This window comes from Hipposideros armiger, unplaced genomic scaffold (genome assembly GCF_001890085.2).
Source record: "Hipposideros armiger isolate ML-2016 unplaced genomic scaffold, ASM189008v1 scaffold_740, whole genome shotgun sequence".
In the NCBI taxonomy this organism is placed as follows: domain Eukaryota; kingdom Metazoa; phylum Chordata; class Mammalia; order Chiroptera; family Hipposideridae; genus Hipposideros; species Hipposideros armiger.
Window position 1 is genome coordinate 292,066 of NW_017732090.1, and position 19,310 is coordinate 311,375.

Below are 19,310 nucleotides of genomic sequence, written 5' to 3' on the forward strand. Positions count from 1 at the left end.
GAAATCAACCTAGGGGTGCTTGCTTTGCTCTCAGCAGTTCTCTGTGGCTTTGAAGTATTGATCGCTTGCTTAATTCCTCTAATCTTTTACAATGCCTACTCTGTAGTAGCAAATTCGAGCAAGTCACTTAATGTCCTGGGATCTCAGTTTCCCTGTGTGAAACAAGGTCATGGGCTAGGTCTCTTCTGAGTTCATCTTCTTCTTGTCAAATGCTCCATTTCCCTGAGCCACATCTTGGCTCTCAAGCCCTTCACCATTTTGGTCTCAGGTGTCCTCCCTGCAGAGCATCCGAAATTCCTTGTGAAAGTGTCATTACATCTTTTGTCTTGAGCAGAATTTGGTTCTTGATGATTTTGGGCTTGAATTATGTTATGTTTGGAATTCTTCAGCTTTCTACTAGCTTTTCTCATCTGGACAGGCTTCCATGATAGAATTAAGCCTGATGCCCTAAGTGGATTCACTGTACTCCTATGCTTCTAGCATGGTAGGAGTCATGGACCTTCTTTAGGAGAATTGGGAAAATAGTTACTCAGTGATGTGTATATTATCCCTCCCAACCCTCCTTCCATTTTATCTCAAACTGGATTGTAATTTTCATGCTGTTTTGCTGCTTGCTCTTTTTTCCCACTTCACAGTGTTTCTCAATGACTTTGGTATTCTAGAGTTCAGATGATAAGTGCCAGTTGGAAGCCAACCATGGTAACCCAAAAGGCATAGTCCCATTCGGGGTTTTTGTTCTGGAATTGGGAATAGGTGGGTTGGGCCCTATTCAGGGGATGGGATGAGACCACCTAGTGAAGTGCCATCTCAGAGAGAGCTGAAGGCTCCTAAGCTTCTGGACTCTTGCAGAGTCCTAGCTCCTCAGAGCTGACAAGGGATCATAGACCAACTAGGGAAGTGGCTCCCAAGCTTGGTTGGTCATCAGCATCTCTTAGGAGGTTAAATATACAGATTCCAGCGCCCTATCCTGTGATTCTCACTTGGTAGGTCTGGGCTGGGCTCTTCAGATGATTCTGTTGAAACAGAGCTTGGGAGTCTGGACCTGGCTTCATTGTCTTGGGTACATCTCCACTTGCACCCCTGGCCCAGCGTCTCCTGTGTGGCCTCCACACTGGGCTCCTTACTCCACTCTTGCCCCTCTGAAGCCTGTGCGCAGCAGCGGGAGGGATCATTTAAAAATGTAAATGCAATTTTCCCACTCTCCCATACCTGAAACCTTCCCGTGTCCATGACTTCCTATCACATTTCAGTTTCAAAGCCTTAGCCATTGAACCAAGGCCCGTAGGCCTGACGTAACGTGGCCCCCGTCTCCTTTTCTGGCGTCATCTTCTGTTTTGCTTCCTCTGTCTTTTGCAGTCGCAGTGGCCTTGTTGCTCTTCCCCCAGACCTTTGACTGGTTCTTGCCCCAGGGCCTCTGCACCTGCTATTTTCTTTACATGAAATCTCTTCCCAGATCTTTGCCTGGCCTTCAGCCCATGTCTGGTCAGGTCTTTGCTCACATGTTCCCCTTGGTGAGGTCTTTTCTGACTACTTGCCTCACCTGCCTCTGCCCTGGTCTTATCCCTGACACCTTTTCATTACTTCATAGTATCTAAAATACTGTTTTGTTTTGTTTTTAACCCCCCTCACTGAAATGTAGACTCCAGGAAGACTCTGTCTTTATTGTTTACTACATTTTGCCTACAGAGTATTATCCCGCAGGTCAGAGGTACTCACCAGGTAAGCGCTTTCGGTCTCTGACTAAAGCTTCTCAGTGACGATTCTGCACATCTCAAAGCAACTCGTTTGTATTGAGATGATTCTGAGTGTTAGACTGCTTTTGCTTAAGCTGGAAACAAACAAAAAAAAGTATCTGCCTTCTTTCTTGACCGTTGCTCTCTGCTGGGGAGTTGGGGCGGTGGCTGCCGCTTATCAGCATGGCCTACAGCATCAATGTAAGGGGAGTTGGTGTGGTGGACCCTGTGCTGATTGCCCGAATCTTCCTTTGTTGAAGCTTGTTGCCCAGCTGATGGAGTGTCGTCGGCATGGCCTTCAGCGTCAGCCCCTTAGGGACCCAGGTTACACCCCATCCCTAGGCAGCCCGCATTCTGTGACTGTGCAGTTCCGGGGTATAAAGACCTGGCCATCTCGGCCCAACCTTGGCATCCCTGAAGGGCCACCATAGCTCCGGGACTGCCTGTGGGGTGGTGGGTCAGGGTGTCCCTGGTCTGTCGTTGCTGCACTGCTCCCTCTGCCCAGTCCTGCTTCCGTCTCCTTCTTTCTCCAGATGTTGATCCCAAGGGCACACCATAATGAGCACCCTGTATGCTAAACTCCCTCAGATTGCGTCCCTACTGGGGAACCCAACCTGTATCAGCTGGCTTTTTGCCTCATCTTTTAGGTTTATTACACCCTCTCTCGACCAGGGAAGATAATAAAAGGCGCAGCGTAATAGTTTCCTCCTGCTATGCAGGGGTTGTTTCTCTTAGCATGGGAACCTCCTAACACCTGAGACTGTGACAGCAGTGTTGTCCTTGGTTCGTTCGTAGTGGCCGCCCATGGGAAACGGAGTGGAGGCTGGGCAGACTCGCACTGGCTGCCACTCAAGGTTGGCATTTAGATGTAGGTCCTGGTGCTACTGACCTCTAGCTGACTGCTGTGTGGTGAGGTGTCTCTGGTGCTGAAATGAAGTCAGGGCGAGTGCCTGAAAAACCCACTCCAGAATGTTTTTCAGCATCTATCTCCCCTGGGTTTTTCTCAAAAACCGAATTGAAGGCTTTTATGTATTCCATGGGAGCAGCTAAAAGTAGTCAGCAGTCCCAGGATCTCTGAGTGCTCAGAACCAACCAGAAGGATAAGGCAAAGATGGCTTCAGGAGAATAGCCCTCCCTGAGTTTGTTTCCATACTTTGACATAAGCGAGGGGACACCTATTATGGATCCTCTGCTGTACCAGTTGGGTGCTGAGGGTTCAGGTGTATTCGAAGACTCTGCTCCTTTACTTCCTGGGCTTGAGGAAGGGAGGGTGATGTGCGTGCATTTCACTGGAGGAGCCCACTGGCTGCACGCCTGGGTAAGAGACGGTGGCATCGGGGTCAGCAAGCAGAATAAAGTATCAGTAGGTCTCATGCAGTATTTGGGATATAGTTACACTAAAAAATAATTACCTGAAATTCCGATTTAATTGGGTGTCCTTTGTTTTATCTGGAACCGTACTTAAAGAAAAAAAGAAGTGCCATTGGGTTGACTGGAGGGACCGAGCAATTCACTGAGCTGAGAGGATCAGGAACGCTTCCCCAAAGAGGGGAATCAATGTGGGCCTGGTTTTGAATGTTGAGCACCATTTTGAAGGGAGGAAGGGAAGGGGAGAGGCAAATATAGGCGGTGCACGAGGATGACCAGTGCTGGGGGAGGTGTGGATGTGCGAGGCGCAGGTGAGGTATCTTCTGTGTGGTTAGATAATCAGGACCTGAGGGTCAGTAAGCCAGCCCTCATTTTCATGCCTTGTAAGGAAGGACTTGGACGTACCCTAGAGCTCTGAGAAGCAACCCAAAGTTTTAAATCAGGGGCTTTTTATCTTTTAATTAACCAAATTTATGTTAATTCTAAAAGTAATATCAAATTATGCTAAAACAAATTCCAGCAGTGAAATGTTCGATTCATTTTCTCATCTCCTGAGGTCCCGCTCTCACTTACTTTCTAGAGGTGACTGCTATTAACAGCTTCCTGTTTATCCTTGCAGAAATATTCAGAGATGTTTTGTGCACCTAGAAGCATACATGTGCATATTCTGCCTTATTTATCTATTTAACTGCAGTCTGGATCATGGTCTACACATTTTTTGCTACTTGTTCCTTCTCCCACTTAACAGTGTTCCTTGGGCTTCTTTCCATAGTACCCGTGGAGATCACACATTCTTTTTCATTTTTTATTTATTAATTTTTTAAAAGATTTTTTATTGGGGAATTGGGGGAGGGGAACAGACAAATTGCTGTCCTTTTATTCTTCGGTCTAGTTGTGGAGGACGTTGCTTCACTGGCCCATGTTGGTATTATGATCACTGCGCTCTTCCCGGGTGAGAAAATCAGTCGCCGGCCACTGATGGCTGCTCACAGTGGCTCACGGTAGCTCATGCCAGCTGCTGGCCACACACAGTAGCTTATGGCAGCCCACTGCAGCAGGGGCTGCAGCCTACGCTATCGCCGGTGACTCACAGCAGCCCAGCTCCAGGTTGAGCTGTTGTTCACCATCTTAGCTGTAGAGGGCACAGCATCACTGGCCCTCATGTGGGATCCGAACTGCGGCCCTGCTGCTCATGCTAGTGTCCCAAGCCAACTCTTAACCAATGTGCCACACGGCTGGCCCGGAGATCACACATTCTTTTTTAAAGTAGAGTGTTTTATTTTTATTTTTGCTGTTGAGTGCCCTGCCACCAAAATGAAAGCAATTAAATATTGGTTCATACTTTGTAAGTTTTAAGATAAATTTGGGGGATACTGATATACTTCAGAAATCAGGGTGAATAAGCCACTCTTTTGAATCTTCCAAGCTAATGACTCAGTTTGGAGATCTCAGCACCATCCACTCAGGCTGCTTATTATGGAGTGGCCAAAATTATCAATGAACAAATGGAATCAATTTGAATTGCTGAATAATTTAAAAACATTTTTAGAATATTTGAATTAACATAGAGTTGTTTTTTCTAATAAGCTTTTTCCTAGTCATATATCTCAGAGCTGACATAATTTATCTCTTTTTCCGATTGGATATTTTACACCTTTTCTTTTCCTTTCTCCCTTCTTCCCCAATATTGATCTATAACGCAGTATACTTACTCCAGCTGGCTCATTTGTGGCATCTTATGATCTAGTTTCCAGACCTTTCAAATAAATTATTTATTTATACGAAGGGAACATAATTGACTTTTTGGTTGAGAAACCCAATTTACCAAAGTGGCCAGGGAGAGACATAGTTCATTTTGCTCTATTATCAAATCAATGTTCAAATAATATTTTAGGATTATTTATTTTCGTCAATATGAGAAAAATGTCAAGACTTATTTCCCATGTTTCTTAAATGTCAGAGGAAATTGACCTGAGCTGAGGGAATAATCAGTGCCTAGTGTTTTATGGTTTTCAGCTGAAAGATTAAGACAAAGCACTGAGCGTGGATTATGAGCTTTGCCCCCTGTGCTCAGTGGGCTCTGGTTGTGGGGTGTGAAGGAATCTGGGTTCTTGCTTCTCTGGCATTCTAGACTAATTGGAGAGTGACATTTGCAGGGATGAAAGAAACCCTTAGGAGTGGGATAAGTTAGGTAGGTGTCTGAAGGGAAGTTGTTTCTGAAGGTTTATCAGGGTAGGTAAGTCAAACTAGACCTGAGACAAGCTTTGCTTGAAAATGTGGATGGGAAGATACCTTAGTATGTGGGAAAGCAAGAATAAAGGATACTGGGGGGCTAGTAGGGAGACGGCATTAAGTAGAGGATGCACGTGGCAAAAAGTAGCCTGGGGTAAGAACTATTTATTTAACATTTCAGTCAGTCCATCACATTCAGTAGTCATTTTATGAGCACCTCAAAGGTACGTGCCAGGACCTGGGGATGTAAACCCAGGCAGGCAAGTCCTTACTCTTAAAGAGTTCACAGTCTGGTGGGTGAGACAAGCAGGTGGGCCATCTAACGAGGCGATACAGAAGGCTTGTGAAGGCTCTCTCCAGGGTGTGTGGAGTCTAAGCTGAATCTGGAGGGACGGCTGGGAGTCCGTCAGACAAGGAGATGGGATAGAGATAGTACTGAATGGCAATACTAGGTAGAGTCAGATCAGGAAGGACTTGGTGTACCACAGAGAGTTGGATTTTATCCTATTGCCTTTGAGAAGTCACTGAAGGAGTTTGAATCAGGGAGCCTCAGGGTAAGATGTTTATTTTCAAAGAATCTCTCTGATAGCAGAGTGGTGTGTGGATGGGAGAGGACAGGGCTGAAGGTAAAGAGACTAGAACAGCGGTTCTCAGCCTGTGGGTTGCAACCCCTTTGGGGGTCGAACGACCCTTTCACAGGGGTCGCCTAAGACCATCGGAAAACAAAAAGATTCTTACATTACGATTCATAACAGTAGCAAAATTACATTTATAGAGTAGCAACAAAAATAATTTTATGGTTGGGGGTCACCACAACATGAGGAACTGTATTAAGGGGTCGCGGCATGAGGAAGGTTGAGAACCACTGGACTAGGGAGAGGTAGTGGTGACCGGACATGTGACAGTGGCTGTGGACTGGGGACATGTGGCTGAGGTTGGTAAATAGGGGGTAGATTGGACAGGACTAGGTATCTGAATGTTGGGTGGGGGATGAAGAAGTGGGAGTTAAGGCGGTGGGATGAAGTATCACGTAGACCCTGAAGTCACCTGTGATAGTTCAAGGCCCTGGGGTGAAGGCTGTGAGCCGTCAGGCACCAGTCTCTGGTAGACACTGGGGCAGGGCAGGATTGGTCAGTAGGATGTGCAGGGAACGAACCTTCCTTCTTTCCTTCATCTCTGAAATATTTGCAAGTTTGAAAACCCTCCTGGAATCTATAAGGATCAAGGTACCAAAGGGTTAGTTTCAACAGTTAATAACTCCAACCATCTTAACCACTTTATGGAGATTTATACTGGCTTTTCCATGAAGTACTTTCAAGAACTGCAGTGAGATTTGCTCTTTATGGCTAAATCTCTAGTCAGCATCTTTGTTATAAATATTATACTTAGAGATTATTTTCGGAGTAAAGATATATCTTTTTTTCTTATAGTTTTAGTTTTTATGCTTAAGAAGAAAATAATCTAGGGAATTATTTGTGAAATTTCCTTTCTGGAACAGATGGCATCCAGTTTAATCTTGATGACCTGTGATTACTTTTAAAATGACTTCAAGCTGTTGTCAGTAACCTTAATACCTGATATTGGGAAACAGTGTCGGGATGGAAAGGGCTAGAAGCTGATAGCAGGACAGAGCGCTGAGAATGAGGGAACCTGGATGTGATGACACTAAGATGACTTCGTAGATCTGATTGTGTCAGACATTTATTGCTCTTCGTCAGAAGCTAATGTATACTTGAAGAGCAAACGGTAGAGACAGTGTCAGCTGACGTAGGTTATATCCATATTCTTCCATGCAATTTTAAAAATAAAGCTTAAAGATCAAAGTACAAAGTTACTTTTCCCAGTGTACAAAGTATGAACATTGTAGAGTTTGTTTCATAAGGATAAATGTAAGACCAGTTATCACTCTGTCTTATTAATATAATGTCAGAGTTGTGTTTTTCAAACTTTAGTGTTCATTAGGGCTCTTGTTAAAATGCAAGTTTCCATTCAGTATGTCTGAGGTGGGGCCTGAGATCCCTCATTTCTCACAAGTTCCCTGGAACTTCTGATGCTGCTGGGTCCTGGGCTACGTTTTGAATAGCAAGGGTCTGAGCTGAGGTTCCTATCTTTTGGGGCACAGAGCTTATTGAGAAACTGAAGAAAGCTGTGGACCTCAGAACAGTGAACCTGTCACCACACCCTTCCCCACTACCTAACTCCAGTCATATGATGTCAAAGAGGTAGTGAACCCTCCTTGCATCTTCAGTTTTGATTTCAGAAGTGCTAATAGAAAGATGCACATGTTATATAATGGTTTTTCAGTCAGTATCTTCCCTAGTTACTTTCATGGAGTGGATGTTAATTTAAAACTGGGAAAATACTTTGTGGTTACGTGCAGGTTAGAATAAAGGATCATGTGTAGGGCCCTTTAAATCCAGCTGCTCCAAAAGTATAAGGCTCTGAGCTGTGGCTTTACTTAACCTCCAGCTTACAACAGGAAATGTAGGTATGGTATGAGCTGCATTGCTTCATGTTTTATAAACAAGACTTGACACATACTGTGAGCACCTATCAGGGTCACTTCTTGTCTTTTTAGGTCCCTGGATAATTTGGTGCACCCAACAGGTATTTGTTGACAATAGTGGTTGTAAATTGAAAGCTCTAGATGCATTAGGTTAGTGAGTAATTGAGAAACAACCCATGTGGGAATGGTAGGAACCCAGATGTGGCCGTCTGTGGTGTTGAAACTCCCCTGCAGTTCTTTTGCTGGGCAGGATATATACTTTTGGTAGTTGAATGCTGTAGGAGGAAAGGCATCAGTTTGTGAAGAATTTGGTTTAGGGCCACAGGAACCCGGGGTGTCCCTCAGACAGTTCTCACTTTTGGGCCCATAATGGAGCCGCCCAAGACCTGGAGGGCAGGAATGGAAGCTCTTTGTACACTGGAGGGATTTCATTTGTTTACTTGTTTTTTAAACCATTGTTCAGTTCATCCAGCCACACCCTTCATCAAACTGGCTTGGAAAAGTTGCCGTATATAAAATGCACTTTTTTTACCCAAATTTGTGAGGAAAAAATAAGGATCCACATTATACATCAGTACTAATTCCGTGTCTATATAAATGTTTTAAATTCTTTTATTTATGCTTATGAGTTAAAAGTGTAACTCTAGAAATCTATAATGATATCCATATGCAAATTAATACACTGGAATACGATAATCGGTTTTGTTGAATTTACCACCAGCTTGCAATAAGGAAGAGTTCTTGGTCTTCTATGATATGTAAATATCGTAAATTTGTTACCGGTACATAAAATTTCTTGTACCTTGTATATGTTCTTGTGTTTTGTAATTATACCTAAGTTTTTATCCTTGTTCCTTACACTCCATTTTCTTCTTTCTCTATAGGTAGCTTTTTGAAAAATACTTAGGTTATCCCTTCTTATTTTTAAATATAAATGATAACATTCTGTATATTTTTCCCCCACCTTTTATTCCCCACTTAACAGTAGATCCTGGCTTCCACTCCAAAGACAGTATACAGAGATCTTTGTTCCTTTTTCAGTGACATGACACTCCATTGTGTAGATATATGGTCATTTGTTCTAGAGAACTGTGCTTTTCAGTTCTCTTGACTTCCTGTTCTGAATGGAAATAGAAAGAAGATGGGGATGAGGGGGCAGTGCCCTGGCTGCTTCTAGAAGCAGCACCTGGTTGTGACCACTTACTCCAGTTTACCTTTTAGCTCTTATCCTGGGTGGAGGGATACAGTCTTTCTTTTCATAACTAGTTGGGTGGGACTGCTTTTATCATGATTCGCAGACTTCCATGGTTTATCTCATTTCATTTATACTTCCTTTGGCTTACAGTTAGAAATTCTTCTAGGTTTTAACAACATGCTATTTGTCAGCCTTCGTTTTTAATGGTGACTTCTATTTTGTGTCTTCATGTTTATATTAGTAAGGATTTGGGGGGAGTCATATCAGGGATGGTGCTTCAGATGCCATTTAAAAACAAATTACCATGGGCTTGCCAAGTGGTCAGTTGGTTAAGAGTGCGAGCTCTGAGCTACAGGGTCACCGGTTAAATTCCCACATAGGCCAGTGAGCTGCGCCTGAGCTGAGCTGCCGCTGAGCTGCCAACAGGTGGCAGGATGGCTCAGCTGGTGAGAGCACATGCTCCTAACAACAAGGTTGCCAGTTCAACTCCTGCATGGGATGGTGGGCTATGCCCACCTGCAACTAAGATTGAACACAGCACCTTGAGCTGAGTGGCTGTGAGCTGCCGACGGACAGCTGGATGGCGACTGGACTTGGAGCTGAGCTAGCTGTGCCTCCACAACTAAGATTGAAGGACAACAACTTGGCTGTTCCCCTTCCCCAATTCCCCAATAAAAATCTTTAATAAAATAAAATAAAATAAAAACTACCATATGGGAAAAGTAAATTAAAAAAATTTTAAACAATCTTTTCTTTCCTAACCAAACTGAATTATTTGTGTTGCAGGGAAAAGGACTTGGAAGCCAAATTCATTATTCAAATGGAGAAAAGCAAAACAACAATCACAAACTTAAAGGCAAGTAGCAACCTGGCCTTGCTCCTGGTCCATGAGCCCCCATGTTTGTTTTATTGTCAGAATGACTTCGATAAAGAAAACGCTTCTGCCATTGCCGTACTCCTCCTTTAAATGAGTCACTTCTCATTTTCTGGCTCGGGCTCAGTCATGAAGCAAGAGAGTTGATCTCTGCTTCCTCTCCCATCCTTGGTTTCATTTGATCTAAAAAACAGACCTGAGCTGTAGCCCTGGTGTGTGAGCTCATCGCTTAGCCCAGACCCAGGCATTTTTATCCTGTATCCTGTGGTGGCCCCTGAGCCTGGCAGTTGACTGCATTTTGTGAATCATTAAATAAACTTTGGGCTTAGATTTGTTTTCATTTTTAATGAAGACAATCATGTTTTATAAACTTTGTAAGAGGAGCTGGTATTATTAATCAAAACTCAGGGGGTAAAAGTTAAAAAAAAACATTGATTTTTTTTTTTTTTCTGAAAAGAATGAAAAAAATTTTCTAAGGTGGTAAGTTCCTTTTGCACTTAAAATAGCCTATTTGTTTCTTTGGTCAGTGAATTTGTTAAGGACCCCGAATACTTTTCACTTAGGGAGGAAATAAGGGTGTAAAATTAATAATAAAGAAATCATGTGCTTTATAGACTCAACCCCTTTCTCCTGACATTTGTCATAAACTTGGAGGTTTGCGTTTCTGAAGCCTGCTGCTTCATGGCCAAGTGCAGAACATCCTCCAGTTGGATTTCTCTTAATTTGTGGCTCAAGGGACTGGACACTTTGAAATCTAATTTCAAAGTAGTGCAACTTGATCTCCAGTGATAGAAGCTGGGGAACGCTCCTATCCTCCAGTTGGGCTGTGCCCTGGATAATTTGATAGTCTTCCTTTGAGGCTCTGGTGTCCCTTTGCCTGAGGCATTCTCCAGTGGAATGCCTTTCTTTCTCCACTGACCACAATCCTTCTACCCTCTATCTAGCCCACTCTTAGCTTTCTCTCCTTTGACCTCCAACACCTTCTCACGTTTCTACCAGTCACCACTTGTCCCTTCCCTACTGTTAGTTACCTTTGCTTTGATTCATGTATCTTTGTATGCTCACAGTGCTGTGGTAAAAGTTTAATCTACAAAATTGTATTTACTGAAATAGTGAGAGACCCCTGGCCATGGATGAATCTCCTTTCTTTGTGCTTAATGGATTCTGCTTTCCTTGATTACTGTTGTTGTTTTTTGAGTTTTACAAACATTTCCTCGACTGATATAACCATAACAGATCTCCAGACTTTTAACATTTTAATAATAAGAACTTTAATATTTTTTCTGTATAGTATCTGAATTATGTTGGGAAAACATGATGTTCTGTGAGAGACTTTGGTGGCATATGCAGATTTTTAAACATGGTTTTTGGTTCAGTTTAGGTAACAGAACAAGGTAGACAATATATTTGCAAACATCTGCAGTAATGTGCTATGTCTTGGGAGAGTCTAGTCTTTCAGAAGTGGGAGAAATTACTTCTGGATGGAGTGCCCAAGGGAAGCTTCATCTAAGAGGAAGCATCTGACCTATAGTTTTCAGTGGGGCCACTCTAGGGGGCTCCAGTCACATCATAATCTATGTGAATAGTGCCTCCTGGCCTTGTGCAGACCTCAGTGATGGTGGTTTCGGGTGGAGGGAACAGCAAAAAGCATTGAAGACAGGCAAAAATAAAGTCTGGCTGAAGTATTGGGTTCGTATAAGGTAATCATGATAAAAAGTCCAAAAAAGTAGCATTGGGTTGTATCATAGAGTGGCCATGGATTGCTGGGATGACTTTAGGTTTATTTATTTATTTTTTGCTGGGGGCCAGGGGTGGGGGTCAGGAAGAGTTAATTGCTTCTTTGGATGTAAATATGAAAAATGGTGATCATTGCATATTTTTTATGAAAGTTTTTTTAAAAATTGGATCACTTGTTAACTGACAGTGCTCTTCATTATTATTTTCTTCTTATTATTATCATAATCATCTCTATCTAGATACCAGAAGGAGGGACGGGGGACTCAGGAAGAGAACGGACCAAGACCTTCACTTACGACTTTTCTTTTTATTCTGCTGATACAAAAAATCCAGATTATGTTTCACAAGAAATGGTAAGATATTTTTAAAATCTTTAGTTTGGTTTATTTTCATACCCTAAAACTCTTAAAACAGCTTACTAATTTTTTTCTGAATATAATTTATGTAAAATTAGTCTTTGCTAACTTAGCACCATTTATCTTAAGCCTGAGAAGAATAAAGTCCCTCTAAAATGGACTTTTATAACCTCTGAGCATGATGATCATAACTTTTATTTCAAAACCTTTTATTTCTTAACTTTTATTTCAAAATGCTACTGTTTTGAAGGCGCTCTGCAAATAAAACATTTTTTTGGGGGGCTGTTTATATGCTGCTAATCTTGGCAAATAAACCACTTAGTCTTATTCCTGCTGTGATGCAGAGCTCTGGGAGGTGGACTTCAATCTCAAGTCACATCTCCCCTGCTGGATGGATCATTATGGTTCTAGAAAGAAAGTTTCTAGAAAGAGAGAGCATTTTGTACAGAATCTTTCTAGAAAGTAGAGCGAAGCTGGAATTTGTCCAAGAAACCTGTACTGTAGGCTTTTATGGTCTCAAATGTGGACATGACGTGGGCAGATAAGAACAGACTCAAAGATCCTCCCAGGAGACCATTGCATGTTGACATTTCATGTGAACAGAAGGACAAGGGTATTTACATAGGTGGGTCAAGGAGGGTGTTTGAGCAGAGTGGGGTTATGGGAAACACCAGTGTGTGTGGGAAGAACATTGGTTTCATGGCTGGCCCTCTTCCTGGCTTATTAAATGCCTCTTTTTTTTTTTTTTTTAAAGATTTTTATTGGGGAATTTGGGGATGGGAACAGTGCTGGGGAATTGGGGGAAGGGGAACAGACAAGTTGCTGTCCTTTTGTTCCTCAGTCTAGTTGTGGAGGACGTTGCTTCATTGGCCCAAGTTGGCACCATCATTTCGCTCTTCCTGGGTGAGGCAGATCAGTTGCCGGCTTCTGGGTGGTCGCTTACTGTGGCTTCTGGCCGCTCACACTGGTTGCTGGCCGCTCACGCTGGCTGCTGGCTATACACGGTAGCCCATGGCAGCCTACTGCAGCAGGGGCTGCAGCCTACGCCATCGCCGGCGACTCTCGGCAGCCCAGCTCCAGGTTGAGCTGTTGTTCAGCATCTTAGCTGTAGAGGGTAGTGTCACTGGCCCTCATATGTGGGATCCGAACTGGGGCCCCCTCGCGTCCCAAGCCAGCTCTTAACCAATGTGCCACTGGGCTGGCCCTTAACTGCCTCTTTAGCTACAATATTTCAGGTCTCCATGTGTTCAAAAAAGGCTAAGAACTCCTGTCCAGCCTGTCCTGGGTTGTAATCCATGCAGTGGCGTCTTCAAGTACTGTTTTTGTCTGGTTTCTTGCAATCTGATGTGTCCATGTACCAGAATGACTGGCATTACCTGGGAACATGTTAGAAATGCAGAATCTCAGGACCTATCCCAGACCTGCTATCAAAAACTGCGTTTTTTTTTTTAGCATGATCCCCAGGTCATTTGCATGCACTTTAACATTTGAGAAATTTAGTTGGTTTAGAAATGGATTGTGATGGAGATTGGCTTTCTGAGGCAATGTTGGAGTTAAGATAGGTTGTGAACTTAGAGAAGTTCTTCAAAGGAGAGGACTGGAGTGATTGTGTCCAGAAGATGTTTATTCAGCATCAGGGAAAACTAGAAAGGACAAGAGCTATAAGAATGGGAGCTATACAGAGAGATGAAGTACCTTGTATGAAAGAGGGGCCGGGAGAGGAAAGATGAACCAATGTTGCTTGAGTTTGCATTGGAGTCAGAAACTCTGCTTGGTGCTCATGAACACTATCTCGTTTAATCCTCACAAGGACCAAAACAAGGTCAATGTTAGCTCCATTTTTCTTTGTCAAAGAGACCTAGTAAGATCAGATAACTCGCTCAAGTCCATAGAAACAATTGACTTCATAGTTGAGGAGTTGAGGTCCTGGGGTTGATGGAAAAGGCAGTGGATGGAGATGCCACTGGAAGGTTTAAGGATATGAGAAAAGGATTGGTGTGTTCTAAATGGCAGACTGATAGAGCAGCCCTGTTGAATGAATGAATAAATGAACAGGTGAGTGAGTGAAGATGATTTTGGTGTTGAGGTAACGGGGTTAATCCATGTTGATAGCTAGGAGTCTGGAGGAATAGGATGTTATAGATATATATTGGAATCCAAATTTTGGCTTTAATATAGGAATGGGAATGAAGTGGCTGGTATAAGGGATTTTGTTAAGGGAAAAGCCAGCTCATTGTACAGTCCTTAGAATGTTTTCAACAGAGGATGAGTGAAGAGCCATGAAGTTCTAACAAGTGGCTGGATTTCCCCCTTATTTAACCTACATTTGAGGCCTTTTGGGAACAGTGGACTGTGTTGAGGGGAAGCCCAGGAACAGAGCAGAGCGGTGTGTGACTGCAGGGCCTGGCACACTGGAGGCACTCAGTTTGCTGATTGAAAGAACTTATTTACAGATGGTGGTTAATTTATGGGAACAGATGACATTTCCTGAATTCTGCAAGAGTTAATTAAGATCAGGGAAGTGCTAACAAGTTTAGCTCTTTTAGAAGTTAAAAATAAATGCCCAGAGTTTAAAAATAATTTTAGATTGTAAAATCTTTTAACTGTTAAGGATAATTTTCATGCTTCAGTTATGTGCAGCATCTTTTCTCAGATGCTTTGGGTTCTTTGATTCTATATAAATAACCTGAGATTGCTCCATAAATTACAAAGTTAAAAAAGCCTTGAGATATGGTAGTAAACACTATTTACTAGTACAACCATGTGTTGTTAATCAAAGCAGCATAGGTACAGGAAAATACTATTTTTTAAATACTCCATTAAAGAAAACATAATTTTCTCTCATCCCTAATTTTAATTGCTGTTGTTACCAAAACGGGCTTCACTTTCAAATACTGAGTAATGTTTTCATGGTGTCATATTCAGCACAGGGATTAAGCCAACAGATTGTATCCCTACTATAAACAGGGGAAGATGCAAACTTAGCATGATGTCTTCTTCTCTTTCCCCTTCCTCCTCCTCCTCTTCCTCTACTATCATTTGAATATAAAAGCATCTTGAGAAAATATATCATGCCTATTACTATAGTTCAAGTCAAATTTCCCTTAATGTTAAACAAATATCAAGTAAGATGACCATTATTTCTTCCTTCCAAATTAATTTTAGATTTAGAAAAAAAATCAGTCAGCAATGTAACTCTATACTCATGTAAATTAAAGACCATTATTAAATAAGGTCTAGTGTTATTCGTGGTTCTTGAAAACTTGAAAAGGAGACTTTGATCTCACACAACCTATTCCTTGATTCAACCCTGGAGAAACTTGAAACCTAAAACCTCCCAGTAGACAAGCTGGATGGGAGTCTTTTGTTTTAACAGTGCCCTCTTGTGGGCAGTTCCCTTCAAGTGAGACCCAATGATACCTTGGATTACTTTGGAAATGAGCTTTAAAGTCTGTGCTCAGACAAGCAGCAAGGTGGCTTTTGGGTCACCTGGACAGGTGAGGATCTGTGTGGGTTTGATGCCAGTGAGGAGAGCAGGTCATCAGTTTCATAAAGCAGCCCTTCTTACTCTACCCTGTTTATAGATAACTACTTTGTGGGAGCTGCGATGGAGTAGCCTGTTTTCCTTGCCAAGAACCCCTGAGATGTGGACAGTGTCCTCTGCTTCTCTGAGTCCCAGCCAACTTCGATGGGTTACCTGAAGCTGAGACCGAGCCAGGCCTGGGTCTCAGTACCTCTGCACCTACATTTTCTAGTCCCATTTTGCAGTCATGTCCACCAGCCTCAGCCCCGCCCTGGGCCCCCTGTTGGAGTCTGTTGGAGATGCCAGCTAAGTTAGTTTTCTGGAAAATAAAGTAGTAGTGAAATGGTGGGTATGGATTTTAACCTGAGGGAAGAATTTCATTTTGAAAACTTTTGGTTTAAATATGATATTTTCCATGACTTTGTTTTAGCCCCAGACAAAAGTATGAGAAAAGATCCTTCCTTTACTCTTTGGGAAGTTTATGGAAGGCTGTTCTTCTTATCCAGTGACACTCTGAAATGGTAAAAATGATGACTTTTGTTTAATGCCTTTTGTTTAATCAGAGAGAGTTGAAGAAATATTTTGAATTTTCCCTCATATTCCATATATAATGGTGAAAACGAACTCAGATGAATGGGCTGGAACCCTAAGTCTTCTTGAGATTCCTGGCATCATCTTCTTCACAGAAGTTTTTTTTGGGGAGGTTCTTCTAGGTCTGGTGGGGACTCCTGAATGATGTGTTGGGTGTAGGGAGGGGACTCATGGCTGTGAGGCCTTTAGAAGCACAGGCTTTAGGTCAGAAGATCCTGGGTGCAAATCCCAACCTTGCCACTCACTGTGCATGCTCGGTGACCTAACCCCTCCCCTGGAAAATGGACCTGTTCACCCTGTAGCATTTTTATGAGGACTAATACATGAACACCATGCGAGCTGCTAGTACAGTCGAGAGTTAAGTCATCACAATGTGATAGTAAGGTCAGAAAATATCAGCTCCTAAAAGCTGAAATGGATAAAACTTAACTCAGAATAAATGAGACTGGTCATTTGTTGAAGTGACTCCATTGGAATGACAGTTTGTAAATCTTTGACTGACATGACTAAAGGAAACAAATTCCAAACAAGATGGTGGGAAGATGGTGCCTGAAGAAAGCTGAAGTCTAGTAGATTGTATTTTTATCTTGTCCTTGGATGACAGGCTGTGTTATTAGCAGGGATGGTTATGTGGAGCGGAAGTCAAGATGACCAGTGTGTAGCAGCCCTGTCTAGGGGCTGGGTGTTCTGGCTGGAAGGCCTAGACTCCTGCTAACCTGGGGTCACAGACACTGGGCACTCCTGAGGGGTTGGTGAGGCTCCCACCTTGGTCTGTGGTGACTCCACAGAGCAGTGCCTCACTTTTTATGGCTCTGACTGAGAACCCGATCGCACTCACTCTCTTTGATATCTCTTTAGCTGCTGATGTGCCTTGTTTTTAAAGCAGGGAGGTGTTTTCTGTGCCTTTAGTGTGCCAGCCCGAGAGGGCAGGAGCAGCATGCAGGGTTGTGGGGCTTTGGAAAGCTGTGGTTGATCTCCTTCCCAACTGGGTATAACTCGGACGACCAGGTATCTTGATTTGCCTCTTCCGCATCTATTGTCTAGGTGAAGCATTTGTCCTTCACCCTCTTTCATTCCCTGGAATGACCCTTGACACCTGTGTGGTACAACAGGCCTGGACTGAGGCCACTGGAGTTGTAACCCCAGTCCCCTCACAGCTCATCTTCCAGCCCTCTCCATCCTGGGCAAATACCCAATGAGGAAAAAGCATCTGGATTCTGACTCAGGGGAGCCCAGCCACTCCCCCTCATCCATACCCACCCGTCGGTCAGCGCTGGCCGAACCTCCAAGACTTACTTTGATGGATAGCTGGACCCTTAAAATGATGGCATTGATGTCGCATGGTTAGGGTACTAACTTCCAGCTGCTGTGACTTTCAGGTTTTGAATATTTAGTTTTTGGAAGCTCTGATAGAATGAATACCTTTATAAGTTTATTTAATTCTGAAATGGTAAATCATCATGTTTTAAAATCATCTTTGCTTGTGACCTGATTGTTACTTTGCCTTGTTTACATTTTTATATTTCAGGAATATTTTGTTGATGTAAGTAGGAAAAAGGATGGGGTTGCTTTTTTGTTGCTTAAAAAGTTTCCTTTGGATTAAAATCTGAGGTACACACATGTATTCTGTTGTTACTGGTTCTGCTTTGATTTATTTATATAGTGTAATCCTTATGAGATGAAAATAACAGTCAAGAATATTGTCAATAATGAAGGGGCTTTTATTAAAATCCATGGTAATTGTATCTTTTGTGTTTCTTTTTTTTTTTTTTTTGCTTTCAGGTTTTCAAAACCCTTGGCACAGATGTTGTGAAGTCTGCATTTGAAGGTTATAATGCTTGTGTCTTTGCATATGGGCAAACTGGATCAGGAAAGTCATACACTATGATGGGAAATTCTGTACGTTGTTTACGCTGTGTGGGAAGAAAATTTTTCATTCTCTCTCTCTGGACTGATAGAATTGTCTCTTTTATCTACTTGGTCTGTACTAACTTGCTTTTCATGTTCTGATCATTCTTTAGCAATAAGATAAAACTTAGTAATAAGTTGGACTAAATTTCCTTTGAGAGATTTTAAATTAGAAACAGTTTTAAGTTTATAAGCATGAATAATGGATGCAAGTCTCAGTTCATTTTCCATTTTTAAAGGCTTTATAATCTTATCAAAAAAGTATGCTGGGCCCACAAGTAATTTATTCTTCTTTCCTGCCAACACAACAGTTTGAATAAAATTACTGAACTCTGTTCTTTTTAAAATTATTCAAAACATTTTTCCCCAAGAAAAATATAAAAAAAATCTAAATCTTTGGTAGAAAGGTACTACATAAATTTAACAAATACATTAAAAGGGTTAGAATTAAACAGTTTATATAAAATCTATATAGTTATAAACATAGTATGTATGCAGAGGTTAGTAGTCATGCTATCTAAATTAACAGACAAAGTTATACTTGTCCCAAAATATGGAGGAGTAAAAATTAGACATTATTGCAGGAACTTTATCTCGTCTGTGTTTTCTCCAGATCTAGATGGTGCTTGTGTGTTTTGCTTTTCTTATGTAGTCGTGAAAACACTTCACTGATTCTCAGACCTGTGGCATGTTCTAGATGTGGAGATAGCGGAGGGTCACAGGGCTTCTTGCTGTGGACACAGTGGTGTCTTCAGTGCTAATGGTTTGGTGGTGTGTGGAAGGAGTAGTGCAGCACAGGAGGGTCGGTCCTTCCAGATGGAAGTATTTCTGTGCATGTGTCCTGGCTTCTAAATCCAGGCTTTTCCTTGACATGATCAGTAGATAGATGCTGTGTGGAGAGTCCTCAGTGCTGAGAAGTACTGAAGAATAAATAGAGAAGAACAAACAGATGTATTTCCTTTTATCAACACTTTTCTCTTCCTGCTGTCCTACTGTGCCTTTGAAAAAAAAGCCTTCTCTAAAAATACAATTTACATGTTGATACCCTAGTAGCTATTTTATGTAAGTTAAACATTTAAAAAGCACTTTTAAATTACAACTGTTTACTCTGACCTTATAATTGAGTACTGTTTGGATATTTACAAAAATTATTTTTTAAATAAGAACAACAAATATGATGAAAGGTCTATTTTTTCTTGATAAGAATTGATACTGATTTAATGGTATAAGTAAAAAAAAATCTCTTAAAGCTGTGTTGATTTTTTTTTTTTTTGGGTTGAGTGAAGG

At 42.1% G+C, this 19,310-nt stretch overlaps 1 protein-coding gene across 1 annotated transcript in view; it reads left to right on the forward strand.

The window, feature by feature from the left end:
* The window catches only part of LOC109373688 (kinesin-like protein KIF16B), a 62,384-nt gene that overhangs the window by 26,152 nt on the left and 16,922 nt on the right, over window positions 1–19,310 (forward strand). Inside the window, exons 2-4 of the mRNA XM_019627769.1 lie at window positions 9,821–9,890; window positions 11,885–11,998; window positions 17,898–18,014. Of these exons, the coding sequence (XP_019483314.1) occupies window positions 9,821–9,890; window positions 11,885–11,998; window positions 17,898–18,014 (301 nt within the window). The remainder of the gene's footprint in view (window positions 1–9,820; window positions 9,891–11,884; window positions 11,999–17,897; window positions 18,015–19,310) is intronic.